Consider the following 20,240-nt stretch of genomic DNA (forward strand, 5'->3'; position numbering starts at 1 on the left):
GGCAGCTATATAATGTAATTTTTCATATGTTTGTGTCGAAGTACTATAATTGCAACAATAAGTTATCCGTCTAAAAAGTCAAAACTGTCTATCTCGCTCTGAAATTTAGCACACCCAAAAGAGGTGCTGTTACAACATAGCACTTATTGTAACAATTACAACTAACTTATTGTAATTGTTACAATAAATGCTAATACTTCGATACAAAACTACCCTCGATAGCTGCCAATAGCAGTCTTGTGTATAGAATAGATGCGCTGAAACGATAATTTTTAAATCTGTGACTCTTTGGTAAAAGTCGATATGATTCGTGATTTTTACCAAAGTCGACAAACACATTATTCTGATTCATGATTCTGTAACACCACCAATTTCCATTATATATTATTAATATGGTATCGATATTTTATTGAATATAATATTTTAGGCTTTTGATATGTAAAAAAGGACAATTTTAATAATAACATGTCGTGCTTTTATTTCGATATCTAAAAATTTCACAAAGTGATATACGAGTTTTTGCCAAGGAACGACAGAAATGTTTTATAAGTTTTACATAGTAAAGTCTTATAAATATGCATCTAAATAATGATTCATAAATAACAAGTGTTGCACGACTATGCATACGGGCGCTAGCCATCAATTGATTGCACACCGAGCAAGAAAAAGAATAATATGTAGGTACTTTGAGCATTAGAGTAAATAAGAGAATGGATTCCAATCAATAATCTAAAAATATCCATTAAGATACATGTATCAAAATTACGGTGGACATAATAATATATGCTCTGTCTGGAATGGAATACTATAAAAAATCGATTACCTTACAAAAATATATTGTTTTATTTTTGAGTGTATGAAACTTGTAAGGACAAAACAGTGCAACCGACAAAACAGTGCAACAATATTACAACAGTACGTAAAGAATACAATTACCTACTCCGTGCTAAAAAAAGGTTACTTTGTGTCAAATGTTCCTACAGACCTGCCAAGTGTTTTCTGGAGTAGTCGTCGCTGCTCTTCCGTCCATTCTCTGATGATGCGGAGCCATCTAAATTCAAAAGCAGACACTCTCACGAACAGAACAATAAAACCCGCAAAACATGCAATGGCACATGTCACGTTACGGCCAAACACACACTCGATAATGAACTTGTTTTGTTTTGATGCAAAAATGGACAGAAAAAACGTGATTAATGTGATTATCAAACCACATGCTTGTTATAATATAAAAAAGGCATTAGGCGTAAATTACATTTATTTAACAACTACTATTTTTTTACTTACAAAATAAAACGTAAACAAATAAAATCATTAGGATTTATCATCAAGTTATAACAAAGTAAGTTAACTTTGATTTTCCACGCTTTTTGTGGCAGTTAAAATAATTAAAAGGAACGACGGGAAAAACCACGTTAGAAAACAAAAATATAAACCATGTCAAAACGAATTAGCGTTTGTCACAGTATTTGAATGCAAAAAAATGGCATCGGAAAAATAGCAATTACTTTTACTAACATTATATTAAATATGTTGACATAATCTAGTATTTGATACTAATCCAATTACGCCAACAATTAACACTCCACTTGGTATTTTAAAATGCAAATTTTAAATCATTTAAAAACTATAAAAAACCAAATGATTATAGCACATGTTCATTTCATAGAACACTATATTATTCCACTATTTATTATAAAAAACTATATAAATAGGGTATTATTAAAATAATATTATGACATTATGATAGTCCAATAAATATTTATATTTTAATAATTGGCTCGTTGGGTACACATAGCTATAAATACACATTACACAATAATTAATCAGATGGAATTCTGCAATACTTACCTACATGACGTTATTACGATTTAGAATCGTGTAAATTGTGACCATGCTCTCTATAATTTATAGGTATTATAATATATAGACCGATGACTATATAAATCAAGCGAACAAGCTGCAAAATTTTCGTGACCCGGTCATATATTTCACAGACCATGACTTTGTTGTATTAAAAAAAACAATAAAAGGTGTGATTTTTACTGCTTTGTTAGTTGGATTCATTCATATTCAAAAGCTGACCATAAAATTATTTAGCTGTTTTACTGAATGCTAACAATTTTATTGTCTATTTATTGCACGATATAAACAGTGCAAGATGTGACTTCACACAAAGAAAAGTGTTCAAATGTACATAGCAGATTTCATCAATATTCACAAAACGAACGGAAATATGCCATAAAATACATAAAACCAATACTAATAAACCTAAAGTAAAAAAAAATCGGTGTGTGTACTTATGTACGCGCGTTAGAAGTTATACTTCTTTGGCGTAACAGAACAAAAACAAAACTTGTGATAAACTAGATTCTTTGACAAGCTCTTAATTATCTTGTTAAATTACACACTCTAGAAAAATGACCGTTTATTGGAACGCCGTTAGTTTATTTCTACACACTTTAACTTATATTACTAAATTATATAATGGTTTCTCGTTGTTTTTATTTTTAAAGTAGCAAATGTCAATCTGAAGTTTAATCGTTTGTTTACGTAAGGAATTGCAAATGGCCGACAATAATAAATTCGCTGCCTGGGCAACGGAACAATTCTAAACTATAATAGTATACTGTATAATCGTCACGATTGCAGTATCATACTGTGGCGTAAAGGTAGTGCGTTCGGCTGATAACCGAACAATCGGTGGTTCGAATCCAATCGAGTGCGTTTTTTTTCGTGTGAAAAAATAAATTATGTGTTACATGTCACACGCGAAAAATACACTCTGATCTGATTTCCCAAACGCGCTAAAAGAAGTATAACTTCAAAAAGATACTATCGAACAGTAATTAATCGTATTATTATTTTGAATAACGATGATTCAGTAATTTTAAGATAACAATCGCATCCTGAGGAAGATAATACATTGTTTTGACGTGATATATGGATAACTACCATAAAGAGAGCTGGTATTTATTATTCATCGTTATCAATATAATATTGTTTTTCTCAATCAGTGAGTAATCGTCTTCAAAAATAACTATGGCAAATCAAAACATATTAAAAATAGATAGGACACGATTTGACGGTTAATAAAATCTTCTAGCTATTATGTTATGCAGGTGAAACTCGGGTCGCTAAAAATGATAACAACAAAACTTTCATCAAATTAAATTCAATTTCTATCAAGTAAGTACTATTATGATGAAGTTCTACAATGTAAGGCCTAGCAAAATAATTATTAGTATATTCTCCTGGAGTGGAGTATCTTTTTATATAGCATAGTAAGCCGTGTTCATGAATTATTTTTTACAAAGTATTTTCGCTTCTGAGACTCTTCTGAGCAGGATTTTAATTTCTGATCTTAAAAAAAATTATCGTTTGATGTATTTGTAGTGCGTTTGATTTGCTTGTGGAGTCAGAAAACAGAAAACGGGGGTCAATTATCAAAATTTGGCATACTCTCATTGTATTGTGTTATAAAGACGTGCGCTCATGCGAAAATAATACCTTGTATGCCATACGACACTACATATACATGAGATTTAAAAAATCTGTATAATTTCTATGATTCCATCAAATTTATTAAGTATTTTTCGAATTTTACTATTAATCTTAATGGTAAAATACAAAAAATGAAGAATTTTTATGCATTAATACTGACTATAGAGTTTTTTTCATCTCGTATTTTGTGGTAGGTATACGAGGTACCTACTGTTTTCTCTAGTATTACCTCATTATTAAATTTATGGTTCTCGCTCTGTATTCATATAAAATATCACAACGATATAAGTAAAAAACGTTATAATAATACATTAGTAATAACACGAATAAAATTTAAAAAAAAGATAGATATGTAGGTATCTACCATAATATATTTGTAAAAATTTAATAAATCTCATTTTTATCCGTTTTACGAATTGAATTTTTCACGCACGCATCAACCAATAAACGGACAATAAAAATAATGTTCTGTAGGCGTTATTTCATAAAAGTCGCCAGGTGTTTTGTCTGTTATAATTCAATTTAAATAATAATGTCCCCAAATTTGTTGGAAACAACACATGCAATAAAAGTCAATATGTGCGCCGCATCACAAACGTCGGCCCAGCCTTGATACAAGTCGTGGGATATAAAATACACAGGGATGTCACGGCGGCAGTTTGGTTTCGTATTAAAAGGCACCGGAGAATATTGTCCACGAGGCATTTCATTAGACAAAACTATCGTTAGGTAACTACTTTATATCGATGAAAGTATTGATTCATTTTTTGTATCGGAAGAATAGTACCGATAATAATTTATTGACCATAACCGATTACAGGAAAACTACGGCACATTTATATGCTTCAATGGCGTAAAACATACATGGCAAAAACACAATACGAGGAAGAAACCTTAGACATTAGACATGTCTTTAAAAGAGAAATTAAAAGAGATAATTTAACAAGAAAACTCACTAATACTGAACACCGAACCACTGACGCGATAAATATGTAGTTAATTGATATAGAAATCAGGATACGATAAAAAAAGTATGCCACAAGAAGAAAACGTTTAACCAACACAGACCTCTCCCTAATTAGCCATCCCTATAATGAAAGTAGGGACTGAAACTTGACGCATACTTCATTAATACAGATGAGAGGGATAAAGGCAATTGTCGCAAGCTACATACAGCACGGTCGCATTCTCGAGTGGGGCCATTATCTTCAGTGTGCTGATTTCGAGACACAGGGCAATATATTATTATGTAACAAAATATCCATTTTATTGAATAAAGGCGTTATTTTTGTGCATTGAATTGTAACTACTTCAAAATAATTTGAGAGCTTCTGGCATAAGAAAACACAAGTAACAACTACCTATATAATAGTTTGCATGCAAACGTCGACAAGAACTATTCAACATAATATTTTTGTTTCACTGAATTTAGCGCCAAATATATTTAGCCATGTATGTATTTACTTATTCGGCTCTTGAGCGGAAATCATAATGTTGACTTAATGACCAAAATTTTACACAGAAACAAAACATAATATTTACTGTTTATTGTTTTCAGATTTTGAGGTGTTTTTTTGTGTTAAAAAATAATTAGCATTCCAAAGAAGACGTGTGAAGCTCGTATTACCTATGTAATTGCTGTTCAAAGGTAAAGTACGTGGAACAAACTACAAACTTGTACATGTGGGATTTGAGAATACCTATACATAATTTTACAATATCGATTTTTTTTAGTAGAATCAGTAATTAAAAGAGCAATGATAAACAATTTATTATCTTTGATGCAATTTCGTCATCATCAACAACCAGTGGGCAAAAATATTCGTTTGAGACGTTTTTCTATCACACTCAATTTTCGTCAATTTTATAGTAAACATGAATTCTTTGAAAATTTTGGGGACGGTTCGGTACTGCAAAAAAACTATTTTTTGGTGTTAACGATCCTATCGATTCGAAGCCCTCACTAATAATAATTGGACATGGACAGTTTACATATTATTATAAATTATAACACTATAAAAACATGCGTGTCGCCGATTTAATTTTCGAGATATTGCAAGTTAAACATTGCATTATTTTGATGAGTTTCCATACGTTCTTAATAAAAACTAGTGACACTATTTATCTGAAACCGTTACTAACAGATTCCGCGTGTATGGTTTCGGAGAGATGTAAAAATACGTGGGTGACGTCGATTTACTTTTCAAAATAACTAATTTAAACACTGCATTACATGCGTGTAGCAAAGGAGCTCTGGCGGAGGCCGAGGCCACTAGCGTATTATAAATAATTATTATTGTTACACAGTGATATTTCTTTACAAATTTTCATTTTAGAAACCACTCAAAAAGATCCGCACGCGCAACTAGAATAAGGTAAAACCTCCTAATTGTATTCACTGTATCAATTAATAAGTAATTAATCTAAAGACAAATTATTTTAGTGTAACTACTTATATGGGTAAAGTGTTTAGATAACCAGACCCTCTTTCCATATTGGTATTCCCAACGCACCTTGACTTTGTTTAATTAAAACAAAATGATTATGTATATATACCGTAGGTGCAATACATTACGATGATCGAGTATGACCATTATGGCGAACAGATACAGTAGGTCAGTCGCTGTTTCGTTAAGGCCAATAGGATATTTTTATATTATATGATTTATTGATTGTTATAATACAATCGAGTATGATATATATAAATATAAGTAACATTATAAAAATAGGTAATAAGTACTAATAAACAAAAATGTTGAAGAAAATCTTCTTGTATCGAGATCGAGCCTAAACGTATGGAAGTGGTGGCGGAAAAATTTACGACTAGGACCTCTAATTAATTCCGAACAAAATCTAGAGCAGGGATGGCAAACCTATGACACGCGGACAAAGTTCGAATTTTGTATGCAAAAGTATAGTAGGTATATATTAATATACCTAAAATACACTGAATTCAAAACATAAGTACTTCATTTATTTGGCCTATTTTATCGGCGTTTAAACAGTTTACGCAATACTTTGAATAACATTTGTATCGATTCTAACATTTACAATATTTGCGTGAATAAAAAAGAATATTATTTCATAATTGTAATGGAACTCCATAATCCGATATATTTAATTCAATGGAAAAATTAGCAGGCGGCATTTTTTTTATTTATTAAACACCACAACAGGTCCTGAAGCCCAATTATAATAGTGGCAAAACTCTCAGGCTTAAGCTTTCACAGATTAGATTATTTAAATATACAGTGACCTCACAGGGAATCGAACCCGGAGCCATTCAGTAAAAACATAATTATTTTGCTTTTTTAAAAATTGTATTTATCTGACACGTGACCATTTATGACAATCTTGTAAAAAAAAAATAAGCTACCTCTGATATAGGCCTTGTAATTGGTTAGTGCCCCTTGGGCACTACCGTATGACGGCATTATTAGTCGTTACCCACTAAATTCCAGCTCATTGCCACTACAGCATTTTGGCGACATCAAGATTATCACGTTTTCATAGACATTGTTTGAATACAAAACTGACAATGTGAATATTATTAACTTTATATTTGAACTCCAATGAAACCCAATCGCTAAGGAGGGGGAGTATTTATTGTAATGGTTCTGAAGTAAGTAATTTAAATTATATAATAATACAATATACATTTTAATTAACTGTGTATCATTAATCAGCTATCCCCACAAAATAATTCGATATATCTAAGCATAATACATATTGTTGGAGTAAACTTAATTACAGCATACTTAATTGCACTAGTTACCTGAGGTTAATTTCAGATCGATTCGATTTCAGACTAGTACTTGCTAATCAAGCCGTTATAATACCTGCTCGCATTATTTAATACGAGGGTGGGTCAATAAGTCCTTAGAAAAGCCGACAGGTGGCGCGACTAGTACTGTAAGCAGTTTGTTTTCATGCAGCGGCACTACCGATTCAGTCTGCTGCGAAGTTTCAATCAGATTGGTCGGGTTGTTGTGTGTTTCTCGTACATTTAAAAAAAAAATTTGCTTGTGGAAAATGGAAAAATGGAAAATGGAGAAAATTGAGTTTAGAGCTGTTATTAAACATTTTAATATAAAAGGGTTAACAGCAAAGGAAATAAAAAATGAGTTGGATTTAGTTCACGGCATATCTGCTCCTTCACTTGCAACTATTTATAACTGGTTAATTGAATTTAAACGTGGTCGTACATCAACAAAGGATGAACCACGCTCAGGACGTCCTGTAGAGGTGACTACACCAGAAATGATCAATAAAATCCACGATATGGTGTTAAGTGACCGAAGATTAAAGTTGAGTGAGATAATTGAGGTTACAGGGATCTCAAAAGGTAGCGTCATTTCTATTTTACATGACAAATTGGGCATGAAAAATATTTCTGCAAGATGGGTGCCGCGTTTGCTCACAGTCGACAATAAACGCAATAGGTTGGTGGCCTCTAAAGCCCTGTTGTCGCTCATGCAACGCAATCCGGATGAATTTTTTCTTCGCTTTGTGACTGTAGATGAAACATGGATACACCACTTTACTCCCGAGACGAAAGAACAGTCAAAGCAGTAGATTGCGAAGGCAAACCATGACCAAAGAAGGCGAAAACCGTAAAATCAGCTGGTAAGGTTATGGCTACTGTATTTTGGGATGCACGTGAAATTATTTTCGTTGACTATTTGGAAAAAGGAAAAACAATAATAGGGGATTATTATGCATCTTTATTGGACCAGCTAAAAAACAAAATTGAAGAAAAACGGCCTCATTTAAACAGGAAAAAAATCTTCTTTCATCAGGACAATGCCCGTGTTCACACATGTTTACGATCAATGGCTAAAATTGAAGAATTGAAGTTCGAATTGGTCGACCACCCACCGTATTCGCCAGATTTAGCCCCCAGTGACTTTTTCCTTTTCCCAAACTTAAAAAAAATGGCTAAGTGGACAACGTTTTTTTTCAAATGAAGAAGTCATCGATCGGACAAATGCTTATTTTGAGGACCTTCCGAAAACTTATTTTTCTGACGGTTTAAAAAAAATTGAGAAACGTCTTACCAAGTGTATTGAGCTCCAAGAAGATTATGTTGAGAAATAAAAAAAAAATACAAAAATAAAACCTGTTTTAATGCTTTTTTCTAAGGAATTATTGACCCACCCTCGTACCTTCTTATTTAATATTTCAACCAGTTGAACCTCTTAATAATAAAAATCACGTGTGTTCAAAGATTTCCATCCCAATATCTTTACCGTGTACTAAGTGTTATATTTCTAGCATTGTAAACAAATTGTAAATCCGTTCTTTATATCCCATTTGCATTCACACAAATGCAACCTGCTGGATTATCCCACTAAAGTCAAATGTAAATAAAGTACTTAAATTTTACTAAAATGATTATAAGATCATTTTTCATTCCTAAAAGTGAAAGCAGTTTAAAACTGTGTAAACATATTATGTTTCTGTTTAGTATGCACATTGCACAGGTAAAATACGTAAAGCTCAGAAGCATAGATGCACCCAAGTGGACTTAAGCAACGTTCAACCTTGCGTCTTCGACATAGAAGACTAATTATTTTCCAGTGAGAAAAATGAGCGACATTTTTATAAGAACCTCTTAAGTAGGCTAACTTAACGGCGACATCTCCACATTTGGCCAAAAGTTTATTTTTTGTTTGGTTTTACACCACTTAATAACTTGTTTCACAAAGCTCCGGATTATATGTAACACTCGGTTATCCAACCTAACCGTAATCCTGTATCCCGCGTATTTATAAGTCTTATTACATTACCAATAGTCTTGACTTTGATAACGACTAATTCAGCTATTGCACCCAAAATATTAAAGCGTAGAGTTGACATATACCTACGTTGTTGTTCAAACTCAGTAAACGCGTTGCAAAAATTCTATCTTTTACGTTATGCAATCATGTTATGTTATGATTGCATTCCCCGAGCGGCCATTAACGGCTCAAATTGACCTATTACAAACGCTTCCTATCCGCCCCAATTGTCCGATACTCTGTTTATTTCACATGCCTACTTATCCTGTCTAAATTTAGTACCGCAGTCCATTTCTCATGCTTATTTAAGACTTTAATAACGCCGCTGCAATTGTCTTTCGAGAATGGCTTTTAAAACGGCAATTTCCTGCACTGGCAACACCGCCGTACACTTCCGCGTGGGCGCATTTCACGTAACATAACAACACAAAAGCATAATCAAATAATAACAGACGCCATTAATAATAAAAAAATGACGCGAAATTTCGCCACGGGGTTCACGCGCAGCAATCGATTATGATTTGATTATAAACAACCATATAGATCCAACATTGGTGGTCAAGCTACTTGAGTCTGCGGGCCACATTGATTAGACCTTTTCAGGATGATTAAAACTCACAATATGTACTAGTTACCAACAAAAGTAAAAATCTTCAAAAGTACGTTTATTTTTCAGCTAGGTGCAAATACTATTGTGTATTTTTTTGAATATACACTCAAACATTATTACTCTGTCGCATCTAAGTCGGGATCAGTTAAGGAATGGCAGTTTTGAGTTAAATTATGTCAAAAAGTGTTCATACGTCATTAAACTTTATCGTATTATAGCAAATTCTTGACACTCGAGACGAGATAAATTGTTATATGATCTGAAATTCCTGGTAAAATAATGCAATGGTGATAATATTATAACCTTATAATTACAGGCCACGTATCGCACTAAAAGGCATCGTTTTCCCAATTCATCTCCACCTCTTGGGCCTGATTTAGACCAAGCGACCGAATGTTCGTTCTTCCCCCACTCCAGCGAAATTCTATCGTTGTAAACGCTTTTTGGCGAGAAGTGGGGGAAGAATGAACATACGCTCGCTTGATCTAAATGCACATTTAAGATGCTAATTTCATCGTATGATCCACACGAACAAGTTACTCAAAAAGCAAAACTTCCCGCTATTCTACTTCGTCATTAGAAAAAGAATCGAAATAAGTCAATATATAAATATGAGTAGATTCTTGCTATGGTAAAAACTGCAACGACACAACCCATCTCGATACCACACGGATAATACACCAATCCAAAACCCACTTCGCATATTTTGTGATGTTTCATTAACTATGCACGGAGTATTTTATTTACAGTTGTTTCTTACTAGACATCCGAATATGTGATAAATTGATATCCCCTGCAATAGACAATCTGCCCACGATGCCTTTTTATGATGCATGACACGAATAAATAAAAAAAATAAAAAATGACAATCCGATTCGCTCTGTGTTGTTTACGGCCTAGGTCTAGGTCACTTTTGACACACGTTCGAATTTTTTACATTTCATTATCACCGACTATTTTTAACGTTATATTTTTCAGGGTTACATCGGCAGTTAACGTGTATTTGCTACCAAGATAATGATTACGACAAATATACTCATCCTTAATCCTTTATATGCCGCAATTAGTTAATTGATAGTAATTAACGTAAGAATCGGTGTAATTAAGGCGTCCAAAGACGCTCTGGGCACTTAACCGGTTAATATTATATCGGTAGCATAACTATAATGTCGAATAAAATAAATATACATCAAATACATGACAGCTGACTTATAGAAATCCGTGCAATTATCTCTATTATGAAAAGTTTCAATGTCGATATTAATCAATAAATCTACTTAACAATGTACGACATTTAGAAAATTATACGTAAAGTATTATACGACATTGCAACAGCGCTTCAATTAATTGTTAAAAATCATCCAAAATCGTAGCACCTTGGGATCACTTGCTTTACGCATTGCTTTTTATATATTGACATATCAGAAATGAGAACACCTAGTTTTCGCGCCAAAATTTGTGTGTGGCTTGTGTGATTGGCTATGGCAAAAGGTTAATACATGTTTTAAAACAGTTATGTAATTTCATTAAAAGAATATTTGAGACTTTCACGGTTGTTTATTTATCGTAATAGATTCTTGGGTTGCCACCGTCCATACTTCTTCCTTCTTTTCTCGACGTTTCGGGCTCGTTGCAGAGACCATATCTCTTAATAATGGCCTCGGCAACGAGCCCGAAACGTCAAGGAAAGAAGGAAGAAATACGCGCGGTGGAAACCCAATAATCTATTACGATAATTAAAGTAGGTAAAGTACCTACCTATTTTTTCCTCGTTTATATTATTGTTTCGAAATATGGAGATTTTACAGAAAGGATGTCAAGAGAAATTACAAAATTGGACCTAAATATTAGGGCTATATTTCTTAAATGGAAGCGGTAATCATAATAACGTCGGCCCCTATTAAAAAAGTCGGATCTGAAATTTTGTCATTTTCGGATTATTACGTAAAAGTTATTTAAACACTTTAAACATTTATACCACAATCACAGTTTTTTTTGTTTGTTTGAAAAATTTCGAGATACTCAAGTTAAAAATGACGGATCTACCGAGAGTGAGCAAGATGCGTCGGATCTGACAGTTACTGGTATGTTCACCAGACAGACGGATGTTTTTATACACGTTTAGAAGAGTTTCTATAACCCGTATTTTTATTCATTATGGCAAGCAATAGGTCATAAAGGATATTTGATAAAACATCTTTGATTGCTCGTACTGAAAAATAGCATTTTGCAGATCCGACTTTTTTAATAGGGAACGACGATAATATGAACACATTTTTGTTATTTATATGGAAAACATTTCACACGCATATCTAGTATAATAATATATTAATATATTTCGGTTGCAGCTATGTGCATTTAAAACTAGAAAAGGACGACGTCTGAAAAATAACCGAATCAAATTAGATTTAATCACCAATCAACGAATAACGAAGACGCAATAATTTATGTCAATTGTTGCTAAAGCTGGTTAACTTTAATTGGTGATAAATTGGTAAAATTGTCCGATTAGGTATGTCAATTATTGCCAATAATAAGTCATTGTTAGTCCGGAAAAAACAGATGACTTTACTGCTACGTTTAGTGGTGCTACGGCGGGCTACGCCATACGTGGTGCAGAGTTTTGTTGAAGAAAACAAATATTGTGATAAAAATAAGTGTTATTGATAAGTGAGGAATTCTTTCAGAGGACAAACTGCAACTTACAGGTATAATATGTGTATGCAGAACTACGCAGTTTAGAGACCAATACACCACATGGAGTAAACATAGCCATACTACGAGGAAATTGGAATACTTGAAATGGGATTGATCCCACATGTTTGTTTGAAATGCAATAATCAAATTTCTCTGGCCATTTTTCGTTCATAGAAAGTAGAGTACCTATACGTTTTATAACTTTTGCACTTTTTACTGCACTGATGCGCCTCTTCGCCTGATTACCTCGCATAAAATTAAATCCAAAGATATTCACTTGTATTGTTATATTAGTAATAAATAAATAAATAGATAATATATGTAATTTTTTTGTTGTTGAATATTGTAAGTAATACTTACATCAATTTCATCCTAGAGTGCAAAGTTATGAAGCGTATACTATAATCTAATTATATTGTATATTTCGACAGCTATCACAGATAGTGAATAGCTTATTTAAATACTGTATGAATTCATCATCTGTTAAAGATATAAGAATATTTGGAAAAATGTCGTCTATTTAATTCTAAACTATCCTAAACGCCAATTTTTCGAAATACGTTTTTTTACATCAATCGATTCTCTATGAAATTTCCAACATTTCTGTATAAACCTAAATGCATAGGATTATATTGAATTTAAGAAACAATTATTTTCATGCCACTTCTTAAGTATCTAAAGTGATATTATTTGCCAATGTATTGAATTTTTCATAAATTTGAAATTGGAAAAAATTCCCTAAAATTTATTGTAATTTGAAACACAAAAAATGATTTTTTAATATTTCGATATTACATAACTAAGTCGAATTAAGTATAGGTTCATAATTTCTAAATTTCGCTTTCCTGCACATTTTATGATTTGGCATTTAGGAAATTCATAATATTGTTGGAACGAATAAGAAAATGTATTCTGTCTCTATTTATACACGTATAGTATTTAAGCAAAGGCAAACGGCCTATCTGAATAGTCTTGATAATGGTGTTACAACCGAAATAGCTATCGACAAACCTTTTAAAAACCTGTAGAATTTAATATTAATTATATTTTCATTTCTTGTAAATAGACGATGTCACCTTTTAAATTTAGGTATAAAAAGAGGTTTACAGTTTTACTATTGCTACAAATTATATCGCTGTCGTATATAGTAATTCAAAGAACAGAATATACATCACTTTGGTTTACCTTCCGACTGCTAACTTTTGTCATTTTTCATTTATATTAATTTTAATGAATGTAACATAAATAATACAGTAAGGAAATCATCAATTGTGATATGACTGATATGTAAATAATTAATCACAAATAACCGATAATCGTATTTCGTTGCGTGCTGTTAACCAGCTTTCGTTTTAATTTGTAATACCGCCAGGTTATGTTTTTTTCCCACGAAAAGATGATTATCTGGTAGGAATGGTGTTCGGATCAAACGAAGACATCGTAAGCCACCGACAGACAACTTGATTATTATTGGCAATCGACCACAAAACAAAAACATGACCAGCTGACCGAGTAAGCGTCCACTTTTAGTCAATGAAAATATTTTTCATTCAATTAAACTTTGACTCCGATTACTCGGGCATCTGATGTGGCGCCGGCAATAAAATCCATTCGACAAAAATGTCAAATAACCGAGTGGTTTCAGTGTTGCCATCAATGGCAGGAATAAACACTAGATTTTGTGAAAATATAATTTCAATACCTTTTTTGCCTATTGAAAAAGTGCAAAAAAAAATCACAGTACATTTTCCCAGAAACTCATTTAAAAATTTACAAAAAAATATAATTAATCTAACAACCTACGATAAGTAATAATTAGGTAATACCATAGAGTGGAATCCCCGATAATCGTCAATCCGATGCCACATGCCTAAGCACACATTAAATTATATTATAATAATAATATCTGATAAAATTATATCACTATAACGCCAAGAATGCTCCTACTATTTGATTGTGTTATTTTATTTCTCAAGTACTTACCTTCATGAAATATCTGAATAAATGAACCAAATATTATCTAGTTTATTATCGGCACATTTAAAGCTGTTGAAGGTATCATATAACGTTAATAAAAACGCCATAAGCTAGATGCATTTTTTTCAAGCTTTTCGAAAAATGCTAGATCAAGAAGAACGCTAAGTTTGTAACACTGAGTGGTTTCACCTAGCGTCCAGGTATATACTGTTATAATTAATTCTAATACCAAGTGCTGAGTCAAAACTAAGCTATGTCTTGTACGTAAATAATAAAAAAATATGTATTATATATACGAATACACGCAGTTAAAGTTCAACAAAGTTAATACGGACTGGCATATATTATCGATTTCTTCATATATGGTCATTGATAAACCTTGTCACTACATTATGTATAAAAAGGAAGGAGACGAGTAAGAACCTACGAACAAACCGCCTTCTGACTCCCGAAGAATACGATGGATAATCACGGGAGAGAAGGGGTAGAATATTTTTGTGGAAACGTCTTAATGTTTCGACAGGAAAACTCTTTGTTCCTACGAGGAGAATGAAGTCTGGATCCGGAATACGCATTGTAGACCACTACTAATTAAAATTGAAAATATAATACAAGCAATTTTAAAACGGGTTCAAGTTTATTAAGGTAACTTCACACATTTTATAATGAAAACATGTTAACCTATCAATTTATTGAATAGTTATCATGGAAATATAATATATATTACATTAACAAGTGCAAGTACATGAAAACTAAAATTTGGGAGATCCTGGCGACGTCTAATAATAATAGTTAGTTTGATTTATACTTAAATTTATAATTACAAAAAATCGTCGATAATTGTTCGGAAGTATATGGATGTGATTTGGTGTATGGATGTGAGTTGAAGTCACATTCGGTAAAAAAAAATGTTCAGGTAAAAAAGCGGTTGTTCCAAATGATTGAGAAATCCATGTTTTGATATATATTAAATGAATACTATAGTAATGACATACCTACGTTATATACCGAGGAAAATCATAAAATTTGCGACTGGGAAGGTCCTAGATCAGATATCGCATGATCGAAGATGCCAAATAGCCACGGATGTATAATTTATGAGAATTATTTATTGGAGTCGGAAATTGAATATTAAATGTGAAATTAACTTTCAAGGTGAATATGGAAATATATTAACTTACTATAATTGGTTTTTGGCAGTAAATAAGCAATAATTATGACATATAATATACATACCAAATTAATATTACTATTAATCTCACTTTGTAATAAAATTACGTAACCAAAGACCATTTAAAAATGAAAATTATAATAAAAAAGCTTGGGCATAGTGAATTTAAAACGAGAAATGTAGTTTTATAAAAGCATTTGATTCATTTTAATCAGAAATAATAATATGTATAAATAACGCATTGTATCAAAAGATTTCAAAATCGTAATTAAACAGCTTTCCTTGTATATAAAATACAGCTCCAAGTTTTATTATTATTACAATATACCTACCATCTATGTGCGTGACTGCGTAGCTCATGACATGTTTCCTAGTATTAATGTATAAAAACAGTTTACTTGGTGAGTTGAATGAATTTTATTTTTTTTACAAAATAGGTAGGCAGTAGGCACTACGCTGTATTGAAATTGTCATTGCTTAGTACCTAGATAATCTTAACGCAATTCACTAAGCTATAAAGTTATTAGTGAATCAGCGTTTCATCAATGCAAGGCAACGTAGGTGGTCAGTATCTTCGTGGCGTAGACCCTCTACGCCGAACTACGCCGATAAAATATAAATTATGTACATACTACCTACATCGTTATTAATAATTACGGAAACTTATTCAATAACAATACTACGTAATAACACACTGGATAGAAGATTTATTGAAGTCACTCCCACTGAAATCTATTGAGGGGCTAGAGGTCAGCACGTATTATTAAATTATAATAATGTATAATCAACCATAGAACAGTAAAATTATGAATACTTGCGTACACCATAAAACTACAAGTACTACGAGTTTTCTAAAACCTTGCTATGAAAAAACTGTGATAAGTAATTAAAACTATTGGAAGTGTATTGATGGATTGCCGGAAGTAGGTAGTATTAAACTATGTAAAACAGATTTAAAAGCTTATAGTAATATAATATAGGGTAGGGGTTTTTTTAGTGTCCATGTAAATGAGATGTTTTCAAACTATGTATATTCATATCTGAATTAGTAATAGCTATGCTAATAGGTCAAGTTACAGCGCTCGAAATGGAAACGTTTACGAACCGGAGCGCTCGACAATTTTCTGAAGATATTTTCATAGTTATTAAATTTTGTGTGTATTTTATAAAAAAATAAAGTATGTTAGATTTTCTATTATGTGGCATATCTAGCTGATACGGTCAAAATATTTTTTCCACAAGATGGAGCGATAATTTTACTTATGTCACGAACCGGAACGGCGCTCCTGGGCGCTCCGGTCCATTTCGAGCCCTGAGTAACATGGGTAGACACAGAGGAATGATTGTAATGCCGGGTCCACATTGGCAATCTGTCGCCGGCAACCTCGTTAAATTTTACGATAAGTATGATAATTATCGTAAAATGTAACGAGGTTGCCGGCGACATGTTGCCAGTATGGACCCGGCATAAGACGTAAGTGCAACCCATCCCGTCCATGTTATTGAAAAATGTATAAATTTAACCAAGCCGCGGAATCGAAATCCGGCTTTAAAATTAAGACCAATTAGAATAATGGAAAAAAATACATACTATAATGGGTGTAGAAGGAACAATCACTATAAGGGATGGCGTAACATACGACGGGGGGAAAGGGCGTCACATTTAACTATTAATTACATGGGTTGTATTGACTTCGTTAAAGGCCCGCTTTCATATATATTTAATCTCGCAATGGAGACAGGTATCTTCCCGGAAACGTGGAAGATGTCGAAGGTTACTCCAATCCATAAGAGTGGTACAGAGTCATCAGTGGAGAATTACAGGCCGGTAGATGTTCTCTCTGCACCAGCAAAAGTTCTTGAGATGATCATGCACAACATGATTTATCCAAAAATTGAGTCATTCATAATAAATGAACAGCATGGATTTAGAGCAGGCCGATCAACGGAAACTAACCTGATGGTATTTACCGATTATGTGTCATCGGCACTGGATAGAGGCCACCAGGTTGACTGTTCTTACAATGACTTCTCGAAAGCATTTGACAAAGTCGATCATGACATCCTGATGGAAAAACTCCAACTTATTGGATTGTCGGATCGATTTTTGAAACTATTCGGGGAACCGTCAACAATACGTATCGTACGGCCTTTATCAGTCACATACCTTTTACACGTTTTCTGGTGTCCCCCAGGGCTCAAACTTAGGGCCGTTGCTGTTCACGATTTTTATAAATGACATAGCATTGGTAATAAAAAATGCTATGTTTTTGTTGTTCGCTGATGACTTGAAACTCTTTTTGGAAGTTGTCACCTTGGACGATTGTCGTCAGCTCCAACTTGATATAGATAATGTATTAAATTGGGGCAGGCGTAACAAACTAGAATTCAATATTGATAAATGCAATCTTTTATCGTTTACCAGAGCCTCAAAAGTGTTGTTTTTCCAATACTCGATGCATGGCAGAGTTCTGTCACGAATAACATCTGTAAGGGATCTTGGCATTACGTTTGAGAGTAGACTGACATTTATTAGCCATATAGTTACCATTTGTAACAAAGCGCTTAAAATGTTGGGCTTCGTCATGCGTACTTCCCGGGTCTTTTCAGATGTTACGGTATTAAAACTTTTATTTAATTCTTTAGTTCGAAGCAGACTTGAGAGTGGGTCTATTGTTTGGGCACCGCACCAGTTGAAGTATGGCCTTATGGTGGAGAGGGTACAGAAGAAATTCTTGAAACTCCTTTACTTGAGGTTGTATGGATACTATCCGTGGCTTTATCCAACTGACTTTCTCTTAGGCATGCTTACATACTGCAGTCTGCAATTTAGAAGAAATCTTTATTTAGCTACGTATTTTTTTCGACTTATACAAGGTATAAATGAGAACTCTGCCATTCTGGGCAGTGTTGACCTGTGTGTCCCTGATAACTATCTTAGAAATAGAGACCACCAGTTGTTTATTCTCCCAAGGTGCAGAACCAACCTGCCACTGGTAATGCCAATTGGGAGAGTGATAACTATGTTCAACGAAATTGCTTCGGGTGTTGATATATTCCACCTACGTGAGAATGAGTTTAGGTGGATGTTGTTTTATAAAATCTTAAAATAGGGTCTGCTTAGCTCATCCGGCGTACTTCCTTGTACCTATCTAATTCATCTACTGATTTATCTCTTTTTTTATGTAATACTGTTATATTTATATATCTTTGTTTCTAAATGTCATGTTGTGAACGTCTTAAACTTATAATTTGTAATGTCCACAATATGTTAAAAAATAAATGAAATGAAAAATAAATGAAATGAAATGAAATTACCGGTAAGGCATTGGGAGGTCTCTCATGAATAAAATAAGCTTTGCCATAAAAATTATCTGTCATTGAAGATGTAAATAATTATGTATATAGTGTATTATGTACATGAGTGAATGACAAATGAGCATAATTAAGTTAAATGCGAATGGCTGCGGAGTGGTAAGAATTACTTATGCACGAGGCACATGGATATGCCAATTAATGCGCCGTAACTAGAGAATATACGATGTCATTCATTCTAGAGAATATGCATTTTACAATCAGCATTATAATGAATAGGACATGGGTGATATAAATGCATGAGTATTAAAATGTGAGATAGTATCTGCAAACTACGATTCTCTATTATGCACAATGCATGTGCTCTTATATTCTTATTCTATAATCAAAATTATTTAAATAATGCTTAATTTTAAATCAAATTATACAAGGTTTATAATGTAACTTTCTTCGTTGTTGATTAGTGGTTTTAAAAATAAAGTATGTGGTTAATTCCATAATAATTAATTTACTTAAATTGGCACCTGTTTCGGGCATTGGTACGAGGGTGGGTCAATAATTCCTTAGAAAAAAGCATTAAAACAGTTTTTATTTTTGTATTTTTTTTTTATTTCTCAACATAATCTCCTTGGAGCTCAATACACTTGGTTAGACGTTTCTCAATTTTTTTTAAACCGTCAGAAAAATAAGTTTTCGGAAGGTCCTCAAAATAAGCATTGGTGTGGTCGACCAATTCGACCAATTCGAACTTCAATTCTTCAATTTTAGCCATTGATCGTAAACATGTGTGAACACGGGCATTGTCCTGATGAAAGAGGATTTTTTTCCTGTTTAAATGAGGCCGTTTTTCTTCAATTTTGTTTTTTAGCTGGTCCAATAAAGATGCATAATAATCCCCTGTTATTGTTTTTCCTTTTTCCAAATAGTCAACGAAAATAATTCCACGTGCATCCCAAAATACAGTAGCCATAACCTTACCAGCTGATTTTACGGTTTTCGCCTTCTTTGGACATGGTTCGCCTTTCGCAATCCACTGCTTTGACTGTTCTTTCGTCTCGGGAGTATAGTGGTGTATCCATGTTTCATCTACAGTCACAAAGCGACGAAAAAATTCATCCGGATTGCGTTGCATGAGCGACAACAGGGCTTTAGAGGCCACCACCCTATTGCGTTTATTGTCGACTGT

At 33.0% G+C, this 20,240-nt stretch overlaps 1 protein-coding gene across 13 annotated transcripts in view; it reads right to left on the reverse strand.

Annotated features, from left to right (window-relative positions):
• Positions 1-20,240, reverse strand: part of CLIP-190 (Cytoplasmic linker protein 190) — a 183,843-nt gene that overhangs the window by 47,473 nt on the left and 116,130 nt on the right. For 7 of the 13 annotated variants that reach the window (XM_085958156.1, XM_085958153.1, XM_085958148.1 and 4 more), the window contains one exon: positions 986-1,051. The exons of the other annotated variants lie outside the window; for them this stretch is intronic. In XM_085958156.1, coding sequence (XP_085814282.1) covers positions 986-1,051 — 66 coding nt within the window. The remainder of the gene's footprint in view (positions 1-985; positions 1,052-20,240) is intronic. 13 annotated transcript variants of the gene reach the window in all.

Source organism: Rhyacophila brunnea, unplaced genomic scaffold (assembly GCF_057557595.1).
Source record: "Rhyacophila brunnea isolate RB1 unplaced genomic scaffold, BYU_Rbru_1.0 scaffold_7, whole genome shotgun sequence".
Classification (NCBI taxonomy): Eukaryota; Metazoa; Arthropoda; class Insecta; order Trichoptera; family Rhyacophilidae; genus Rhyacophila; species Rhyacophila brunnea.